The sequence below is a fragment of the Schistosoma mansoni genome, chromosome 6, assembly GCF_000237925.1.
Source record: "Schistosoma mansoni strain Puerto Rico chromosome 6, complete genome".
Taxonomy (NCBI): Eukaryota; Metazoa; Platyhelminthes; class Trematoda; order Strigeidida; family Schistosomatidae; genus Schistosoma; species Schistosoma mansoni.
Genome location: NC_031500.1, coordinates 15,905,516 through 15,929,125, shown reverse-complemented (window position 1 = coordinate 15,929,125; position 23,610 = coordinate 15,905,516). Strand labels below are relative to the sequence as shown.

The following is a 23,610-nucleotide window of genomic DNA, read 5'->3' as shown; positions in this document are numbered from 1 at the left end:
CGTAACAAGGTAAAATGAATACAATAAGAATTACGTTATAGAATTTGCAAAAAAAAAAAAAGAAAAGAAAAGAAAAAAAGTGAAAAAGAAAGAAAAAAAGGGGGGAAGAAAAGAGAATTACATAAGATAACAACTGTTCAAATAAGCTAATTTTATACAAAGAATTGAATGTATTCAATTGTCATATCTTATTACATTAGTTTCATTTAATTGATATTGAATTAGGTAGGAATAACCAATTAGTATTGACTTAGTTACAAATAATACGACTTGTAATTCTATAAAGAAATACTGTAAAAGTGTTGAATTCTTAGAAAAATAAAGAGAGAGATAAACAATGGTATTTCTTCTAATGTGTAGTGTTATATCAATACAATTATATAAGAAAGGGGTTTTGTGAATATTATAGTAATTTTCATAGTTAAGATCATAAATCAATTGAAGCTAGACTAACAGAGGAAAACTTGGAAGCACTGGATGGGATCATAGATGCGCACTGCTGAAGAGTCCCATGATAAGATGAAACGGTTGTCCAGTGCTTCTACGTTTCCCATGTGAGATAGCTAATCACAACCTTCAAACGATATTAATATATTTTTGGATTGAAAACAAATAGATTTTGTTTATAATTGACTAAATAATGATTTTAGATGATTGTCTAAAGATTTTCATAGTTGAAAGCGTGAGTCAATTGAAGCTAGACCATCAGGGAAAACCTGGAAGTACTGGACGGTCATTGTCTTATATGAATCTGATAAAAGCGTTCCCCATTCATGAGTACACAACCTTCTTAGATAAAATGTTCCATTCAACATAAGTTAATTAAGTAGTTTGTTACTTATTTATCGTCTGTCAACAATTGATTTGAGTTGTTATTACTTAATGTTACTAAATATAGTAGAACATTTATATGTTGTCATTGTTTTTATTTAAATGAGAAACTCATAAGTCTATAGTTGAGACTCTGATTATTTAATAATTATAAAAGTCCACTTGTGTGTGTGTGTGTACAAGTAAACTTTTATAATCCCTTCAATTCTAAACTTATATACTTCTGTGATAAGTTAGTTCAGTCATGAATCTATATAATTAAGGCGGAAGTCCGAATAACAGTGATCACGATTCCTTGAAGGTTTGAGATTTCTTTCACAGACTGATGGCTGGAAAATATACATGTCATATCATTTTTGAGAAAAGGGTATATATGATTAGACTATTTTTATTATTCGCTTTATTCATTATTGTGTTTTTGGTACAATATAGAATTCTCACCATAAAATATTTTCATAGTTGCGATCATGAGTCAATCGAAGCTGGATGCACACTGCTGAGGAATCCCACAATAGGACGAAACGGCCGTTCAGTGCTTCCATGTTTTCCATGGTGATCTAGCTTCAATTGACTCACGGTTACAACTATGAAAATGCTGAAATCTCCACAAAAACCCTCTTCTGATCTATAAACTATTTTAACAAGTTTCCGTTTCTTATTTCTTGATCGATATTGACGATAACATATTGAGTGATTGCCAGTTAGATGTTAGAAGTTCAGAAATCCACATCTAAGTATTTGTTCATCCATTTTAGTAAATATTGCCAACCACTATGATATCTCTGATAGTAATTTGTTTGTAACTTTACAGAGGAAGGTTGTAAACTTTTCATAAACACGCCTGAATAGGTTGTGCGATTAGTAGACATGATGACGTGTTAAAAGTTTATCTCAGTCAGTCAGTCTTGAGTGCTGTTAGAGGTATGAGGGCAGTTATCACTTCCCGGTCGCCCACACCGTGGACGGGTTTTTCTGGGGGTACCTAAAAAGGATATTGGGTTAGAAGTGGTCTTAATGACCTGAGAGCATGACCGCAGTTCTCAAGGGACAACTGCCTGAGGTTGGTGACACACGACCATTTTGTGTTAGCTCCGTAGTTTTTGGCACCCCACCGCCGGAGACGGATATCCGTGGGATAAGGCGAGGTGTGCATTTTTAGAATCGACCTATTCTAACCCCACTCCTCCTCGTGGGAAGGTAGCATCACTGTTATGCTGGTTGTCTGAAGGAATCATCTTACTACCGTCACACCTCTGTACAGTCGGCAGTACGACTTCGCATTCGGACCTTGGGTTTGCTGCTTTTAGTCTCACCTCTCTTTAACCGACCTGCCTGGCATGGTAGGACCTTAAGTAACGATTGTTCCAGCCAGTATAGCTCGATTTGTTCATCACGATACTCAAGCCCGACCACCACGTCAAAGTATCAGCAAAGGTCGGGAAAAGTTTATCTACACATGAATCTTTAAAACATTTTGATGTAATCCTACAGACAAGAATAAATCAAAAATAATATGTCGAGCTCTCTGATTTCATTACATTTTACGAAATGTAGTATATGTATAATTTTTACTATGTCTTTTGAAAGTTGACTGGGAATTCGCACTCAAACATGACCTGAACAATCGTGTTTACAATAAAATACAAGTGTTAACAAGATGATACCAGTAGGTTGTAAAGAACATCTATCTGAAATGTCTTTCTAGATGATTGATCCATATATAGGAAATAATACAAATTCCTTGAACAGTTGTTCTCTAAATGTATAGATATTATCTCTAGAGTATTCTTCATTTTAAATGGACAGTTTAAAGTTAATTATTTTTTACGAAATGACATTACTTACTTACATGTTAAATATATCACTTATATAAGCTGGTTGTATGACATTGATCTTTCCAAAATTAATTAGTATTGTTTGTTTGAATCTTCTCATTGATGTTTAGGACTGCAACTGGTCAGTCTCTATCCATCTTTGCTTACAATGATTGTGAATTAAGGCTATATCGAGGTGATACGCACAGTATGCACATATGCTAATAAGAGACTGATCAGTTACAGTCCTAAACATCAACGGGTAGATTCAAACAAACTATACTAAGTGAATTTAAACTTCACCCCATTACACAAGCAAGTGGCTATGAGGACTCAGTAGCTAAGTAGATAACGCGATGACGTTTGAAGTGAAAGGTAGTGGGTTCGAGTCCCAGCGTGAACATCAACTCTGAGATGCAGGTATATCCAGCTGATGAGTCCAAAATAGGACGAGACGCGCATCCTGGATTCCACTGCTAGCCACTATCCATCTATACTTACATTGATCTGTCTGATTATAACAGTACCGGTATTTCATAAGATACAGGTAAAGATATGTTTTAAAGATAAAAGCAACAATTGTTTTGATCATATTTTGTAAACATCTGATATTGTCAGTGACAAAGTAAGTTTTGGGTTATGTTATTATATTTGACAAAAGGTAGATCTTTATGTGTTGGTTGTGTAGATTGAAAAAAATTCAAATTATATCTTTTGACTGCAGATTAGTTTCATTTACGTTTATAGAGAAGGGTAATAGTTAACTTGTGCTAATCTATTGTGTACTTTCTATGAAATCAGTATAAATGTGAATTGATTATTAAGTTTGTTTGGGAACTGTATTGTTTGGATATTGACTTGGTGTTGTATACTTGTATCTTCCCATTGATGTTTAGGACTGAAATTAATAAGCCTCTATTTTGGTATATGTGTATCCTGTGCGGATTGCCTCAATATTGCCTGAAGTCACAAGCATTACAAGCAAAGATGGATAGTGGCTAGCAGTGGAATCCAGGATGCGCGTTTCGTCCTACTTTGGACTGGTCAACTGGATGTACCTGCATCTCAGTGTTGATGTTCACTCTGAGATGTCCGATTCTTTGAGTTGTATAATTTCCTTAAAACACCTTCAAAATACGATTCTAGTTCACATCATCAATGTATACTTCAAATAGAAATATTCTAATGAAGTTAATCTCTGAGTAACATTCAATCTGTTACCATCAAACCATCCACGCAATTTAAATTAGTAACTAAGAAAATTATCATTAAAAAAAATTAATTTTCGTGATTATTCTTGAATAATTTAATTTATTTTTTCATAGTGTAATAAAACTATCGTAAATGTCCAATATACTACTACTACTACTACATCATTTAAATTTTATTCCATGGACGGTAATTTTATGAAGTCTACTCTTGAACAGTTGAATTTTCGAGCGAGGGGGGGGGAGGGGTGGCAACTTTAGGGATGGGAATAGTCCAAGAAATGGATTAAAATATTTTAAGGTTTCCCTATTGAAGTTACTTGTATAGTTTTTCTTTTTTTGAAAGTGAGTATGGCTAGAAATGGTTAATATAAAGACATCATGCAATTTTTGGGATGATTTTTTTATGAAGGAAAAGAGATAGATGTTACATAAGAGATGAAAATTTATAGGGGAACATTTAATAGGGAAATAAAGACTTTCCTGGGTGACTAAATTTATTTCCCTTTTTTTTTCATTTACACATGATATTTGATGTTTATCATTAGAAGTTTATGTCTCTTCTTTTTCATCATCATCATCATCATTATCAAAAAAGAAGTAGAAGATAATCAGTAGACAATGAAAAAAGGAAGTAAAAATTTGGCAAACAAAAGTGACCAGAAAATCTACAACAAATAAATAAATAATCTGTTTCCTTTTCTTCTAGACAAACACATTCCCCCCCCAACACACACCCACACCTACACATATGAACAGATACACAACTGAATTGTCCATAATTAAGGTGAATTTCTTATCCATAGAGTTAGTTAGCTTATATCCAAGACAAATTTTCTTCTCATTTTTATATTATCTTTCTTGAGTAAACAACAAAAAATGTAGAATATAATTGGTTATAAATAGAATACCAAAAAAAAAACAGTTTTTCGAAATATCTTTTTTCTTTTTTTCCCTTTTTTTTCTTTTTTTTTTGGTTGCTGTCGGTTTCATTAAAAAACAAGTTGATCTCATTTTGAGATCATCATTAACTGCAACATAATTTTTAAAAAAATAACACTTTTTTTAAAAATAAAAATTATCACATTTCTTTTCCATATGTGGTTTGTTTGTTGATAAATAAATTCAAAAACGGGGTGGGAAAAAATTTTTTATCCCCATTTTGTTGATGTAGGTATGTGTGTACGTGTGTGTGTGTGTGTGTGTGATTGAGTGCGTGTATCTGTTATATTGGTTTGGATAAGAAACGGGATTCATATATTAGGCAGTAGATAATTAACCTGAGAAATAAAAAAATTAAAAAAATAAATGTAGAAATAATTAAACAACAAACCTAAATTTAACACAGAGAGAGAGAGAGAGAGAGATAAAGAGGGGGAGAACTAAAACGCCGTCCATGTAAATGAAATTCTCTAGACAACTGTAATTATTATAGAATTAACGAATATGTGAAAGTTAACTAAATATTAGAAACGTTGATATATTATCCATATTCCGCGAGTTCAGGATCGTGGATGCGCACTGCTGAGGAGTCCCATAATAGGACGAAATGGCCATCTAGTGCTTCCAGGTTTTCCATGGTGGTCTAGCTTTAATTGACTCATGATTTCAACTATGAAAATACTGAAATCTCCTCCACAAAACCCCTTTTGATCTATTATCTATATATTAGTTAATCAAGCCTTTGATAAATTTAACTATGAAAGTTGAAAGCATGTATAGTTTCTAAGTATCCATTCCTAGATAGAATAACTATTATAGGAGGTAAACGATACTGGGTTGGATTCAGAAAATTGGTTAATATACTTATGATACTTCATTCAATGAACTAGCTGAAACATACTCATGCATAATTAGTACATACAATTTATATTCAGTAGTATTTCATGTACAAATTGTTAAGAGGACTACTGAGAGGGAGACAGTTATCAAACAAATACATATCTCATGTCTATAAATAGATTCATTATTGAACTTAGTCATGTTGGAAATGTAGGTATGTTAAACAGGATCTGTTAGATAATTCTAATTTATATTTATAGTTTTTAGATAATATTATTCAAAACGGATTATGATGATGGTGTAGTGAATGAACACTGAGATCTTCTTAAAATATCAGAACCACCCATTGAATACTTCATGAACTCCATGAACTTTCCTTCACATGCTGTATGACTCTTCCAATTTACAATTCCCTTCTATTTCTCTTTCTGTTTTCTTTAAGTCGACCTTAATAGCCTTCTACTGCCATGGCATTTCACTTCTGACTAGTGTTACATGTTACTTATGTCGATAGACATAAGTAGCATACATTACAATATCTCGAATTCATTGCTTATTTCTTTTGTATTTATTTCTTTGCCCTGAAAACATTGATTACTTTGAAGTGCTTAATTTCTTTTTTCGAAACTACCATTGATCATTGCTTCGATTCTTCACCTTAATAATATTCAGTTTTACTGTACTTGTATAATTAGAAAGAAGCTTCTTTGACTACTGAACAACTAACTATTCAAGATTCTATGTTATTCATAGCTGACTGATTAATATTAAGGTTTTAAAATCTGTAAAAAAGTTTTACCATAAAAATGTCGATCATCCTGTGTATGTTGTTCTTTAACCAAGAGTATCTTTCATTTGAAAGTGTTTTTATGGTCATTAATACTGGCCATCGTTTTGTTCTTTCATTTTTAATCATCACTAATCAGTGACCAGTGGAGTTCAACCACGTCTGCTGTGAGATAACAACTCACTGAAGACAATCGGTGAACGGTTGCTCAAACTTCTTGGATTGGTTGAAGTTAGACATTAACACCGTTGGACGATGGAAGGCTCTGTGGTCTATCGGTTAAGTGCTCTAGGTTCGAATCTCACGAGTGCGGGATCGTGGATGCGCACTGCTGAGGATTCCCATAATAGGACGAAACGGCCGTCCAGTGCTTCCAGGTTTTCCATGGTGGTCTAGCTTAAATTGACTCATGATTTCAACTATGAAAAATATTAAGCTTTAGTTTTGTAGTTACCATTTTCGATATAGACACTTTATCGGCTGTCCGACATCAAATACCGACTATTCGCTTAAACACATTATGATAAGTATTAGATAGACAATTGAAAGTCAATTGTATTGTATTCAACTAATAACATCATCGAAGACAACCAAACTTTAGTTACATAATACCTTTAATAACTATCAATAGTCATGATAATTGTTTTATAGTTAACATCACAATTTGATTATCAAAAACCAGGGGGAACTGTAGAGTTGTATTATCTTAGTATGGGACTATTAAACAATGTACAAACATTGATATTGGTGTTACAATAATGTTTCAATACCATCAAACTTTGATTTTGACTGTAAAGATCAACAGTCTTCAAACCTCTCCGAAATGGTGAAGGTAATAATCATCTTATCACTGGCTATCGATTTCACGAGATGATTCACAGAATTCTAGTGTAATTTAACAATGTCTAGTGTACGGTAGTTACTAGACAATGCCACTATGAGATGATTGTAAAATACCATGAATTCATTGAAGTTAAACAACCAAGGTATTATATCGTGGGACAGTGGTTCAAATGTTAAGTACTTTCATCAGAATCTGAAGATTCTGATTTCGATATTCGATGAGGATGTAAACGATCACCATTGAAGAGTCTCATATTAAGACGAAATAGCTGTTCAACATTTACTCATTTTCATAGGTTGTTTAATTCATGATATTCATTAAATCCTTTTCACTATTCCATTATAAATTCAATTATGTTATAATCAGGAGTTTTGTGGAGATTTCAGTATTTTTCAAAGTTGAAATCATGAGTCGATTGAAGCTAGACCACCATGGAAAACCTGAAAGCACTGGACGGCCGTTTCGTCCTATTATGGGACTCCTCAGCAGTGCGCATCCACCATCCCGCCTCCCGAGATTTGAACCCAGGACCTACCAGTCTCGCGCCAGAGCCCTTAACCGACAGACCACTGAGCTGACATCTAACGGTGTTAATGTCTAACTTCAACCGATCTACGAAATTGAGCAACCATTCACCAATGTCTTCAGTAAGTTGATATCTCCCAACAGACCTTGTTGAACTCCACTGGTCACTGCTTCGCACTAGAGCTCCAGGAAATATCTCTTGAAATCAGTCACTAGTGAGCATATGATTATAATCAGAAGGGGTTTTGTGGAGATTTCAGTATTTTTCAAATTTGAAATCATGAATCGATTGACTTATGTTACTTGATTGTATTCTTTTTTTTCTTCTTTTTAATACAGTTCATGGTGATGAACAATTAAATCCGGTAAGAGTTGAAATTAACAATTTGAAAGCAAGTCTTGTATTTATGGAAACAGACATCAATGTAGAAGATACAGATGATGAACTTAACTCTGTGGTAGGTAAAAAAAAATATAGTTTCTTATCATTATATATGTATAAATATATACTGTTATGTATTTCAAGTTCACCCACTACTTTTGTCTACTGATTTACAATACTTACTCTTAAATAACTACTTACAATGTGACCGGAAACATTCATGTCAACTGTTATACTTATCAGTAGTCTAGACTACAGTTGAAAGTACAATTTTTACTTAGTAACAGACTGAATCTTTCTTATATACTTAACAAGAAAACAAATACTTAAACAATTGTTATATTATTATCATTATTATTAGCTTTATTCAATGTTATATTTTTAGTACAATAAAGAATTATCAGCACAAAGTATTTCAGCAAGTTTCCGTTTCTTACTTCTTGGTTGATCCGGACGATAACAAATTGAGTGATTGCCAGTTAAAAGTTAGTAGTCCAGTCAATCGACATGTCTCAGTTGCAGTCCTAAACATCAATAGGAAGATTCAAACAAGTAATATTAAGTGACTTTAAACTTCATCCCATTGAACAAGCAAGTGGCTATCAGGACTCAGTAGTTGAGTGGATAACACGATGGCGTTTGAAGCAAACGGTACTGGGTTTGAGTTGAGGAGTGAAGATCAACTCTGAGATGCAGGTACATCCAGCTGATCAGTCTCAAATAGGACGAAACGCGCGTCCTGGATTCTTTTGTTAGCCACTGTCCATCTTTGCCTAAAAAGTTTATATCCATAAATATCCACACATTGTTTAATGAACAAACTCCAAGAAACACAATTAAACAAATATGTCTGAACCGTCTTAAGGATACAATAAAAAGTTGAATATGAAAAAAAATTTATTCAGTGATTAGTTTATATTGTATCGCAAACTTAGATTTCTTAGTCTATCGCACGATAATTGAGCACTCGAACGCTAGAACCCTCCCAAGTCACAAATCAGAAGACACAAGACAAGTAGAAGGAATGTTATTCCAAACAGTGTCGATTATGGTACAAAATTGTCAGGTATTCATAGTTTTTAGTAGAAACAAAATCATCATTATAGTTATCCAATCGGCACACAGGGAGTTATCAGCATTGTCCAATAGGGGAGCTACACGTAGTCATTCTAGAATATCCTTCTCAAAGCTGATTGGATGGAATATGTCTGGCTTATTCTGGGCTTCTTAGAGCTTCCTCGACTCCACATGTGGACCATACTCACAGTTTACATTCTATTTCTCAACAAATTACAGATTGATATGTTGTTACATGAAAGTAATGGTTAATTGTTTCTTAGAAATGTGATAAATAACTATTTATTAGTTGAGATCATGAGTCAATTGAAGCTAGACCACTGTGAGAAATCTGGAAGCACTGAACGGCCGTTTCATCCTAGCACGCGATTTCCTCAGTAGTGTGCATCCACGGTCCCGCTCCATGGGATTCGAACCCAGGACCTACCTGTCTTGCGCACGGACTCTTAAACTCTAAACCGCTGGTTCGGCATTTAACATGGTTAATCTTTAATTCCAACCAATCCACGAAACTGCGTCACCATCCATTGCTTCCAGGTTATCCATGGTGGTCTAGCCTCAATTGACTCATGAATTCAACTATTATATTACTATAATATTCAGAAAACCCCTTTGTGATTGAAATAATCATTTGACTTCAGTTAACTATTAACCTCTAGGTTTACTCTGATTGATCGCTGATATGTAATAACTTATAATGAGAACTAAGTGTTTGCCAACGACTTATTCACTATTCTACACTTCATAACATGAAAAGAAAACAGTAAAACAAAAATCTTAGTGACACAGATTCATAAATGAAATATTCTTTTGACAAAGTTCTATGAAATTTCACTTAATGTTAACAATCAAAATAATTTAATGTTTGAATTCATCGGTCAATTGAAGCTAGACCACCATGAGAAACCTAGAAGGAATGAACGGCCGTTTCGTCTTAGTATGTGACTCCTCAACAGTGAGCATCCACGATCCCGCCTCGCGTGATTCAAAACACCCGTCTAATGCTTCCAAGATTCTCATGGTGATCTAGCTTCAATTGATTCATGAATTCAACTAGAAAATTAAGAAAAAATCTCCACAAAACCCCTTCCCCTAATTTATAAATTAAATTAATCAAAAAACATGGTTACTACACAAAAATTAGTGATTTCATTGGGGAAAAAAGAACAAAAAATGAAGAATGGAAATCTCAACAGATGGGATAAACGTCATTTAGATAAAGGATATTCGTTTTTTTTTCAATTTTTGCAGTTTCATGGAATGAAATATTTCCTTCTAATTGGAGTATTCATTTATTCTTGTTAGTGAAATGGAAAATTAAAACAGACGATAATCATCCACTTGGTATTGTTTGTTTGAATCTTCCCATTGATTTTCAGCACTGCAATTGTTTCAGGTGTATCCAGCTGACGAGTTTCAAATAGGACAAAACGCGCGTCCTGGATTCCACTGCTAGCCACTATCCATCTCTGCTTATAATGCTTGTGAATTAAGGCTATATCGAGGCAATACGCACAGTATGTACATATGCCAATAAGAGACTTATCAATTGCAATCCTAACACATCAATGGGAAGGTTCAAACAAACAATAAGTGAATTCAAATTTTCTCCCCATTGCGCCAGCAAGTGTCTATGAGGACTCAGTAGCTGAGTGGATAACATGATGGCGTTTGAAGCCAAAGTACTGGATTCGAGTCCCGAAGTGAACATCAACTCTGAGGTGCAGGTACATCCAATAGTTCAATATGAAACTTTGTTGAATATTACATTATTGGAAGTTTTGTTTATGCTTCAGTATGCTTGAGAAATCTACAAATTATAATTAAAGATGGATGGTAGCTAGCAGTGGAATCTAAAATATGCGTTTCATCCTATTCAAGATTCGTTAACTGGATGTATCTGCTGGGTTTGAGTCCCGGTGTGAACTTTTATTATGGGATACGGGTACAAATAACTGATCACTGCTACCCACCATTCATCTCTACTTATAATACATATGATTTAAGACAATATCAAGACAATCTGAACAGGATGCTTATATATCAATAAGAGATCGATCAATTGCAGTCCTGAACATCATTTGGAAGATTCAAACAAACAATACAAAATTGAATTGAATCTAAAAATTCCTTACATTAAAACATATGATTATTCTTAGTCTTATAGTAGAATCTACTTTACTATTTAGTCAGAATCGGGCTATATAACACTGAAAATATGTTAAACACTATACTTTTGATCCCATTTTGATGATTAGTAGTAGTATACCATTCTTATTATCACAGACTGACTTTTAAGGAGCAACAACTGAAAACTACGGAGGATTGGACAACTCATTCATAGAAAAATCCTACTATATACATAATAATTAAATCATAAGTAATAAGCTACGAGAAAGACTAGATTTTAACTATTGATGTTCAGACATATATCGTAAATGAAACAAATATCTATAGCCATGTATGGTTATCATGTTACATTACAAATCGATTATAGTTTAAGATGAAAAGTATTAGATTTCAACACTCACTGCCTTCTCGTGGTGAGGGCTTTGTTTACGAAATTCAGAGTATGAAAAGTGAATGTCCGACGCTTTAACCAGGTTGGTGGACACGAAAAGTCCACCTAGGGGAGTTGGAAAACCCTCATTCCAAATCAATGGTGCACATGAACTCCAGTATCCTGTGGGAACAATTGGCGTACGAACTTATCGTTGTTCACCGGCTACCATGGGACTGCATCTCCTCACGATGTTCCATTGCTTTATGGATCAGATCATTAGGTCAAAGGCTCCGGGTGTGGTCCGCTAAGAAAACCACCTGCTTAAATTTGGGCACCTGGACAGTATTACAGCCCTCACACAAATCAAATGAGATTTGTATGGCGTATATATATGGCGTCCCTTTGTATCAATATTTATTTAGTACTTGGATTCCTTTTGTTCTTCTTAGTAATTTAAAACAAGATTAATGGAGAAGTATGCTGAATTCTCCATCAATATTATAAGCTGAACAGCTCTTTCTTTACCTATCCATAAATGATTCCGACAAATCTTATCATTGTTCCATACTCAAAATTACTGATTTATTCTCTTTTGATACATCCATATTTGTATGTGTATATATTTAGGTAGGTATACCACCCATTCCGTTAATCATTACAAGTCTATTGTCAAATAAGCAATAATATAGTTCCTTAGAAAATATGTGTTCAATAAAACAAGCTGATCTATTCATGATAATAATGTTTGGTACATAGTTACTATAGTGTTATGATTATGAAATATAGACAGAAATAAAACTGAAAAAAAGTTAAATACAATATATTTTTATAAGCAAAGATGGATAGTGATCAGCAGTCGAATCCAGGACACGCGCGTTTCGTCCTATTTTTTGACTCGTCAGCTGGATGTAGCTGCATCTCAGAGTTGATGCTCATTCTGGGACTCAAACCCATTACCATTCGCTTCAAACGACTTCGCGTTATCCATTCAACTACTGAGTCCTGATAGCCACTTGCTTATACAATAGGGTGAAGTTTAAATTCACTTAGTACTGTTTGTTTGAATCTTCCCATTGATATTTAGGACTACAACTGGTCAGTCTCTAATTGGCATATGTGCATACTGTACGTATTGCCTCGATACAGCCTAAATTCACAAGCATTGTAAGCAAAGATGGATAGTGGCTAGTAGTGGAATCCAGGACTCGCGTTTCGTCCTATTTGGGACTCGTCAGCTGGATGTACCTCTGCATCTCAGAGTTGATGTTCACTCTGGGACTCGAACTCAGTATCGTTTGCTTCAAACGACATCGCGTTATCCACTCAGCTACTTAAACGGATTAAAAATTTAACATGATTTGCATAGTTTGTTATTGTTGTTGTTGTCATGAAAAGTTAACATATTAACAAAAATCTTTATCTTTTAATGAATATATATCAGATTTGAAAAAAAAACTAGTTACATAGATACATGAATTTGATCAGCTGAATGAAACTATTCACTTTGTTTTGATTATTATTTTGATGTATTTTGTGTACCCTGAAGAAGTGTTTTAATTTAAGTCACGAAACGTCTGGAATATAATCAAAATTAATTTGTTATTATAAATGTTTTATATAGTCTGTTAGATTTATTGTTCACATCATGAAATGAGTTTGGATAATGAATGAAAATTATAATGCATTGAAAATCTGATACTGTTTTCGATAGGACTAGTCAGAAGCATACATCCACTATTGCATTATGAATTGAAATAAGGAACGTTGAATTATTTCTCACTAGTATTGTAATGTGTGCTACTGATGTTGACATATATAAGTAGTATGTGTAATGAACAAGAAGACTAATAGGGACAATCGAATGTAAGATGGTGGTTAGAGGTGGTCAACAGGAAACCCTGGACTGGGGTTTCGTGCTACTTGGCATTCGTCTGCAAGGTGTAACTGTAATCTGACGGATTCGATCCCATGTCACTCAGCTTCACAGTCAGAGACGTTACCACTGAGCTAATCGGGCCGCGACCGACCTCCTGTAGGACGGAGATGTAATCACAATTGATTGATCACTGGGTGGTGATCAATGTCATGCGTGTCAAGTCCTTCTTAGTGCTAATCGAATACTATCGATCGAATGTATTTGACACGAAAATTACAGACTATCTCACGTAAATCTGACAACCATATAGTAAACAGTTAATTTGTAAATTAATAATCAATCGCCTCAATCTTGGCCATTCCTTCTGCAAATATCAGTCCATAGTCACCGATTATTATTGTTCATGTATTCTCATACCAACTGCGTCCCGTTCCCATTCTTTCCTTATCGATCTTCTACTGAAATACATTCAATGCCCGACCATAGCTATATAATACTTGTGCGGATATAAGTAGCCTACACCACGGTATATATCATCAATCGAAAGTGAAATGCCTGATTACACAAAGTTAAGAAGATCGAAGAAAAGAGAACGATAACAGTGAATGATTGTTGTGGAAATGAAAGAACAATGAAGTCTGAGACGATTGATTGACATTTTACAAATGAAATATTTACTATATGGTTCTCAGATTTTACTAAAACATTCTGTAATTTTTTGTTCAACCACATTCGATTGTTCCCACTTCTATTCTCATTCACTACAATATGAAGCCATGAAAATTGTCGTCCAACCATATAAGGTATGGGATAGGTGACTGCTTATAGAATGAATAACAGATATTGATGAAAAGTTGTATCCTTCCTTATGTCTTAGTGATTAATCATTTTTTAAAAGATAATCTCCCTTAGAAATCTACAATTTCATTTCATTGTTTTATGTATTATAATTATGAATTTCAAGAGGGTTTATCTTTTGTTGTTATCTGTTATCTAACCAGATGGTAATTGATAAGATGAAATGATCAGGTTTTATCAAAATTACAAATTCATTAAACAGTACTGTAAATGTAATTGCTAATGGGTTACATTCACTTAGTATTATTTGTTTGAATCTTCCCATTGATGTTTAGGATTGCAACTGGCGTTTGATGCGAAAGGAACTGGGTTCGAGTCACAGAGTGAACATGTACTCTGAGATGCAGGTAACTCCTGCTGACGAGTCCCAAATAGGACGAAACGCGCTTCAAACTGGATTCCACTACTAGCCACTATCCATCTTTGCTTATAATTAGTTACATGTTCATTGTTTTATCTGATTTATTATAACGGAAATTATTATGGTGACACTATCATTTATGATGATCTTTGAACGACGTCAAAGTGACCTTGTGAATGTCTACCTAGTTACTAAGGCTAAATGAGTGTTATAAAGTAGTTTGAAGAATATGGATTATGATTCTTAGTTGATGGTTAGGGCTAGGAACTAGATGTATAGTTTTTCATTACAAACTGATATCAGATAAAATCCCAAGACGCTGTTTGATTAAATGGATGGATGAATGTTGCGCCAAAATCTAAAATCTTTTATCTTAAATCTGATTGGTTTATCTATAAATGATAGTCTCACGCCAAAGATTATTAAGTGTTGCAACAGATTTTGGAATTGTTCATCGTAACGATGAAACTGTTATATTGATTGCTTGAGTGCGTGTCCAGTTGACGTATATGATGTTATAAGACCTCTAATTGTAGAGGAGTGAATTAATAGATCGGATTAATGATACAAGAAAGTCGTATGAGCAGTCTTGAGTACTTATCAGTCCTGCTATCTGCCTATCCCAGTCAGTCAAGTCCAGAACACCAATAACAGCCTCTACAATATGAATCACTATTCTCAAACATACTAGGTTTATATACCAAACAAACTGACCACATCGTACCATAAAATAGAAAATAACATTTGTACAAGATTCAGCCAAAACTGGTTGTGAATGTGGGAAACAGTAATCAATAGACTGGGGATAACTCAAGAATGATAAATCGTATAATAATAGTTCATAGATCAAAATAAAGCTTATAATAAGAGGGATACGGATATGAATAGTTTAGTTACTTAACAATTTTACAATAGGAAATATACATATCATATTGGTTCATTAATAGTTCTAGAAGTTGCCGTTCATAAATCTCCACGGGATATAACAGAAACAAAATATTAATTTTATTTCTTGTACTTGGAAATTGAAACAGTTCTCAATAAGTTTTGATTGAAACTCATCTCTAATTCATTTGTAGGGTCATTTAATTCTGGATGTTGATGTTAAGGATAGCAATCGGTCAGTTTCTTTTGACAATTGCATATTTTCTGCAGATCGATTCGACATTCTTACTACGTTACAAGCATTTTACGTAGAGAAGGATAATGGTTATCAATGGAATCCATGACGTACGTTTGATCTTATGTGTGACTTGTCAACTGTATACACCTGAAGCCTAGTGGCGATGTTGATGTATCCATTTACTGATTCCCAAATAGGATAAAACACGCATCCTATATTCCACTGTTAGTCGTTTTAAAATAGTGGAGATTTGTAGCTGATGATTTCGTTCAGAAGAACGATAAAAGCTCCACGACTAAACCATCCAGCTCAGAGAACAAAACTCCATCAAAAACTGTTAACCGTTATATAACTCTATTCAAACTTGAAAGTTGCTTAAAGTACATATATATATCATGCTTTATCACACCTATGAGTTATTACTTTAGCTTTTAATGCATTAATTAACATTTCGCTTCATTCTAATGATTGTATCAAATGTCTTTTTTTTTCATTTATTTTTTCAACCAAACAGATTGTTGATACAGCCGATGCTTATCTTGTTATATATGCAGTTGATGATCGTGGTTCATTTTATACAGCAAGAAAAGTAATCGGTTTATTGTTAAGTCAATGTAAACGTTCCAGTGCTATAATACTGGCAGCTAATAAATCTGATTTAGTGAGAACACGAGTTGTATCTAGCGAAGGTAGGTTAAATTGTTTGCAATTTGTTTTCTCATAGCTGAACTCACTAGTTGATCTAAGATACAACATCATTGAGAACCTAGAAGTATTGGAAGGGCGTTTCTTCCTAGAATAGAACTACTCAGTGACGCACCCCCACGAACTCGCATACGGCACCTGAATCCAGGACTCTTGGTCTCGCGTGAGAGCGCTTAACGTGTATGCCACTAAGCGGGCGTTCAAAGGTGTTAATTTCTAACTTCAATCAATTCCTGATCTTGCGCAACCATTTATCCATTCTCTGAGGTAAATAACTGTCTCACACCCGACATGGATTGGATGCACACTTCTGAGGAGTCCAACATTAGGGAAAATCGGACGTCCAGTGCTTCCAGGTTTTCAGTGATGGTTCAGCTTAGACTGACTCGTGAATTCAACTGTGAAAATATTACCATCCCCACAAACCCACATACTAATAATTTGTTTTCTCTTTACGTAAACATTTCATTATATGGAGATAATATCACTGAATCGTTTTTTTTGTGGAAGTATATATTCAGCATAAATCAGACGTTTTTCGAGAATAGATTGATTGTGATCAGCAGTGGAATCAAGGATACAGGTTTCATACTATTTGAGATTGTTTTGTCGCAAATTTTTCCAAGATTAAAGTTTCATCCCTATTCTCGGCTTACCTTGACAGACAACAAATGACTACAGCTCACATGATTGACTTCTGAGTACTTGATGTTGCTTGACAGGTACAATAACTTTGGAAACTAAATTTTGACTCAACACTTCATGTATTCATGAGATAAATATCCAACGATTATTATTGAGTGTTATCAATGGATATATGCCGTACTTTCACAAATGAAGTTTTTATCACTGAATCTCTAGGGGATCGATTTTTTATACAGTTGCCATTCTGTTTTTTATCACTAATACGGATCGATGTATATTCACATTGAAGAAATCAACAGTTGGTTTTAGTTTTCTTTACTGAAATGACTCGTATTCAATTCACAAACGAAAGATGTGATATGTTTTAAAAGTAAATGAAATTCGAAACAAAACTATCCTCATGAGTAGTACTTGGAGGATTTTAATTTATTTAGACTGCTTAATTTGGAATATTTTATTTATTATTTATTTGAACACATAAAAATTGGTACAAGGAGGCAGCAGATATATATGCGCCACACAAAAAATCGTCATTTCATTTAATCGTGTGAGGTCTATGATACTGCCCGGGTGCCCAGACCGAAACAGGTGGTCTTCTTAGGGGACCACACCCGGAGCCTTCGATCTAAAGGCCTAATCTACAAGACAGTGGAGCATCGTAAGGAGATGCAGTCCCATGGTAGCCGGTGACTGACTGTTGGTTCATGCACCATTTCTTCCCTCAGTATCCTGGAGCCCATGTGCACCATTGGTTTAGAATGAAGGTTTTCCAACTCCCTTGGGTGAACTCGTCGTGTCCACCAACCCGGTTAAAGCGCTTTACATTCACTTTTCGTCCTCTCAATTTCGTAAACAACACCTGCGCCAGAAGATAGCAGTGAGTAGAACTTTCCTGACAGCGGTTGTATGCACGTGAGCATGTGAGGGCATTTCGATAGGGAGAGTTAACTCTTCCCACTCTCGACCATACCAGGACATTTGGTGGCTAAGCAGTGCGCCGGCCGTAAATATCTTACAATTGAACATCAACTTGGTAATCTTTGAATGACATACTCTTTAAAAATTCTAAAATTCTTAATTTCACTCTCCAAAATGTATCATACATCGTTAGTACCATAAACATCTCGTACCCGTAACAAAGAAGCTCTGGAAAACTTCATCCATTTTGTTTTACATAGGTTTACAAAAGTTTCTCCAATAGAAAATTGAAATGAATTTAAACAATTTACTCAATTAATAAAAATGAAACATCTTTTTCTTCTTAATAAACATCATTTTAATGATTTCAGTTCCCTTTTTATGGGTAACAAGAATAACAAAAGAAGGGACATAATAAAAAGGAAAGAAAAGAGGTGAATTCATTCCTAGTAACCATCAATATGTGTATATGTATACACACAAATGAACTTAAATAATTAAATTATTATTTTGGTTATGTAAATGAATTATTTATCAACTTCTTTAACAAAACTAAGAAAAGATGAAACCTTGATCATAAGTAAACTAGATAAGGGGAGGAGGTATAGTTCTGATGTACAAAAAAAAGGATTACATTGGAAACAATACCCAGTGATCCTAACAAATCCCCTTTAAACTAATTGGATCATATACACTACGATTATACGCTCTGCCTAAAGTTCATAAACCAGGTCTTCCTCTGCGCCCAGTTATAGAGATGTACAATCGTTTTCACCATAAAATTGCAAAGTGGATAGTGAGAATCTTAGAACCTTAGCATAAATCAGTTGTTAGAATAAGTCTAAAAGATGTTTTCGACTTCACTTCCAAAATGGAAAATATGATTATTAGCACGAGAAATATGTTCTCATTGGATATAGTGCCTTTGTTTACCAACGTACCACTTATCAAGACTATTGAGTGTATATTTGTAAACAAATATCAAAAGAACAAATCAACATTAGCTTGCCTGAGAGATTATCTGAAGGAACTACTCTTAAGATGTACCCCTGAATGTTTATTTTGTCTTCAACAATACTTATTCCAAACAAATAGACGGGTTAGCCAATGGGCTCACCTCTAGGCCTTATTCTAGCTGATCTCCTCAGCAAAGCTAAAAAATGGACCACTTAATGATGAGTGGGTCAATAAGAACCAATCAACATCGAGGTGCACAGGACAAGCTGTGAATCACATATGGAGAAATTCAAACACTTCACTTTTTGTGCTGATGATGTCGTTTAGAAGGACAATGAAAACTGTTGTGTCTTGATCAGGGTCGTCGCTAATTTGTTATGACCTTACAAATTAAACAAGGACGTAACTCGCGTGAATTATCCACCAATAGAAATACGACTTCCCCGACCTTAACACAGTGACAATCAAGGACGTCCAATCAGTATGAGTAATCTCGCGTCCTTATTGGTCCTTAATCCGCCTAGCCCGTCCACTTGAGTCCACAACACCAATAGCAGCTTCTTTATGCGAAATCTATGCGAATCGTAATATTTCAAGGATACTCGGTTTATATACCAAACAGACAGACCGCGGCACACCATAAAATAGAAAATAATATTTGTACAAAACCAAGCCAAATGTGGTTGTGAACGCGGGATACAATAATTAATAAACTGAATATAATTGAGGGACAGTAAATCGTATAATAATAATCTATAGGTCAAAATGAAGCTTGTAATAAGATGAATATAGATATAGATAATCTAGTTACTGAATAGTTATACAATAAGAATACATAAAGAATAATCGTCTAATATTAGGTCCTGGGAGTTACCCGTACTTATATCTTCGCCAGGATATAACAAAAGCTCCACGATCAAACCATCCAGCTCAGAGAACAAACCTACATCAAAACTACTTAATGATAACAAGAATAACAAATGAAATGACATAATAAAAAGGCAAGAAAAAGGTGGATTCATTACTAATAACCATCAAAACATATATATACATATATGTCAATAAAAGGACCCATGTATACATAAATAAAGTCAAATAATTGAATTATTATTTGTTATGTACATTAATTATTCATTAGCTTCCTTTCATCTTATTTCTCATTATTTGGTTGTTTTTAAAAGACAAAAAAAAAACGACGAAAGGAAAACAAACAAACAAACTGGAAAACATTTCATTATTTATTGATTCAATAAAGTTATTGGAAACATATATTTCATCCCCTCTCTCTCATTTATCCCTCCCCCCTTTTATTATTCTATTCATAGTTCATTGTATTAATCATATGATAAATATGAAATTAGTATGTGTATGTCACAATTACTAAGTTGTAAGACATGGTTTAAAATTGGATAGTGGCTAGCAGTAGAATCCAGGACGCGTGTTTCGTCCTATTTGAGACTCATCAGCTGGATGTATCTGCATCTCAAGGTTGATATTCACTCAGGGACTCAAACTCAGTACCTTTCGCTTCAAACACCATCGCGTTACCTACTCGGCCACTGAGTCCTGATAGCTACTTGCTTGTGCAATGGGGTGAAGTTTAAATTCACTTAAATTCATACAAACAATATTAAGTAAATGGTTTAAAATTGCTGATACATTTGTTCTTTGTCTTCTCTCACTCTTCCCCCCCCCGCAACAAAAATTCTCAAGATTCTAGGTTACTCATTAATTTATATATACCTCTCGAATTATATCTTCGATGCATAATTTTTTCCATTATCATTGATACTGTTATTAAGTCTAATATTCAATCTGATAATTTCATCTCAATATACTAATGAGGTATGGTAACTTTGATCGATGTACACAAGAATCAAGTTCTACACTTTGACTACCTGACTGAATGACAATCATGTATTATTGAACTTGATGTATTGTTGAAAATTTTATTTAAAATCTATAGAATCATGGATACCGTTCAAGATGAAGATAATTTCTATTAAAAACTAATTTAGACTAGATAAATATTGTAAATCAGAAAAAGCAGAGAACAATTGTCTTGTTCTAGCATGTGAGTAGTGTATACTTGAAATATTTCTTAGTAATCGAATTATTGAATTTTTCATAAATACTAAGTTCTAATTTAACGATTCACTTAACGAACTTCTATTGTTTAGTTGAAATCAGTCTATGGTATTTGTTATAAACTTAAAGGATGCTGGTTATAACTTTATGGGTTTATGGTTATAACAGTACTTTCACTTCTTACACGTATGTGGGACGTTAATTTACCTTAGACGAATATCTACAGTAGATTCCCACCCAGTTTCTATTCTACAGGACTTCAACAGAACTCAGATCAAGAACATGAGATTAGCCTGACTATAACGTCAATATATTTCCACACCAAAATCTGACACAAGGAACAGTCAATCAATAAGTGTCCATCAACAAGGAACAGTCAATACATAATAAGGATAGGGGGATATATATAACACATAACACCTGTCATCACCTCTAATGTCTGACTCATCAAGACAACCAATCACTGTCATTCTCGCCCACACATCAGTATTTATTATGTTGAACTCCACCTTTTTTTTAAGGGGTAATTGGTAAGTATTGTTTCTTAAGTCTTTCAGAAGCAAAGAACTTACGGAATTCATTGATTTGTATTGATTCATTAAACACGTATATAAAAATATTTTAATGAAATATTATTATAGTTGAAATCATGAATCAATTAAGGCTAGATCACCATGAAAAACTTGGAAACCTTAATCCAGAACCTATCGGTCTTGCGCATGAGAGCTTAACCTCTAGACCACTGAGCCGACATCCAACAACTCGAATTTCACGAGGCGGGATCATCGATGAGCACTGCTAAGAAGTCCTATACTAGGACGAAAAAGCCTTCCAATGCTTCTAGGTTTTCCATGTTAGTCTAGTTTCAATCGACTCATGATTTTAACTACTAAAATTACCTAAAAAATCTCTACCAAATGTCAATAACCAGAAAAATATTAAAATTGTGTAACTATAAGGAGAGTTTATAGCTGAGACAAATAATTTTGATTGTGAAATTTTACTGTTATCTACAAATTTTAATTATGAGGTTTTTGGTTATCATTCTAAAGAATATTCATTAACACCGAATTCATGTCTTCTCGTGGCGGGGGTGATGTTTACAAAATTAGGAGGACGAAAATTGAATGTCCGGCGCTTTAACCGCACCGGTGGACACGACGAGTTCACCCAAGGGAGTTGGAAAACCTTCATTCTAAACCAATGGTGCACATGGGCAACGGTATCCTGAGTGAACAAATGGCGTATGAATCAATCGTTTGTCACCGGATACCTTGGAACTGCATCTCCTTACGATGCTCCACTGCGTTGTGGATTAAACCTTTAGGTCAAAGGCTCCGGGTGTGGCCCCCTAAGTAAACCACCTGTTTCAGTCTGGGCACCCGGGCAGTATCACAGCCCTCACACAAAACAAATGAGATTTGTGTGGCACACATACATCTGCTGCCCCCTTTACCAATATATGTGTTCAAATAAATAATAAATAAAATATTCCAAATTAAGCAGTCTAAATAAATTAAAATCCTCCAAGTACTACTCATGAGGATAGTTTTGTTTCGAATTTCATTTACTTTTAAAACATATCACATCTTTCGTTTGTGAATTGAATACGAGTCATTTCAGTAAAGAAAACTAAAACCAACTGTTGATTTCTTCAATGTGAATATACATCGATCCGTATTAGTGATAAAAAACAGAATGGCAACTGTATAAAAAATCGATCCCCTAGAGATTCAGTGATAAAAACTTCATTTGTGAAAGTATGGCATATATCCATTGATAACACTCAATAATAATCGTTGGATATTTATCTCATGAATACATGAAGTGTTGAGTCACAATTTAGTTTCCAAAGTTATTGTACCTGTCAAGCAACATCAAGTACTCAGAAGTCAATCATGTGAGCTGTAGTCATTTGTTGTCTGTCAAGGTAAGCCGAGAATAGGGATGAAACTTTAATCTTGGAAAAATTTGTGACAAAACGCCAAATAGAGGTATTTTGCACAGGATGATCATATACCATCAAAGATTAGTCAAAATTCAGTCACTAACATCAATGTTAGTATAATGAAAACAACTTCAAATCATGATATAAACATGAAACCTGTAGAAAACGTTAGCAGCAATCTGAAATCAGTGGCTCAGTCAACAACTTATTGGTGTTCAAAATGATAGATACTGAATTTGAGTCTCAGTATAAAAATCAACATTAATTCATTCAGCTATTCAATCTCAAATAGTATGAAACCTGTATCCTTGATTCCACTGCTGATCACAATCAATCTATTCTCGAAAAACGTCTGATTTATGCTGAATATATAATATA

The 23,610-nt window shown here is 34.2% G+C and overlaps 1 protein-coding gene and 1 non-coding gene across 2 annotated transcripts in view; one reads left to right on the top strand and one right to left on the bottom strand.

Annotated features, from left to right (window-relative positions):
• The window catches only part of Smp_059570 (hypothetical protein), a gene marked incomplete at its 3' end in the record, with an annotated part of 45,077 nt that overhangs the window by 19,714 nt on the left and 1,753 nt on the right, over nt 1-23,610 (top strand). The window contains exons 2-3 of the mRNA XM_018798406.1: nt 8,131-8,249; nt 16,486-16,660. Of these exons, the coding sequence (XP_018653351.1) occupies nt 8,131-8,249; nt 16,486-16,660 (294 nt within the window). The remainder of the gene's footprint in view (nt 1-8,130; nt 8,250-16,485; nt 16,661-23,610) is intronic.
• Smp_tRNA_01650_Pseudo_TTG.1.1 lies at nt 13,018-13,089 on the bottom strand. The gene has a single exon. It is a non-coding gene (tRNA).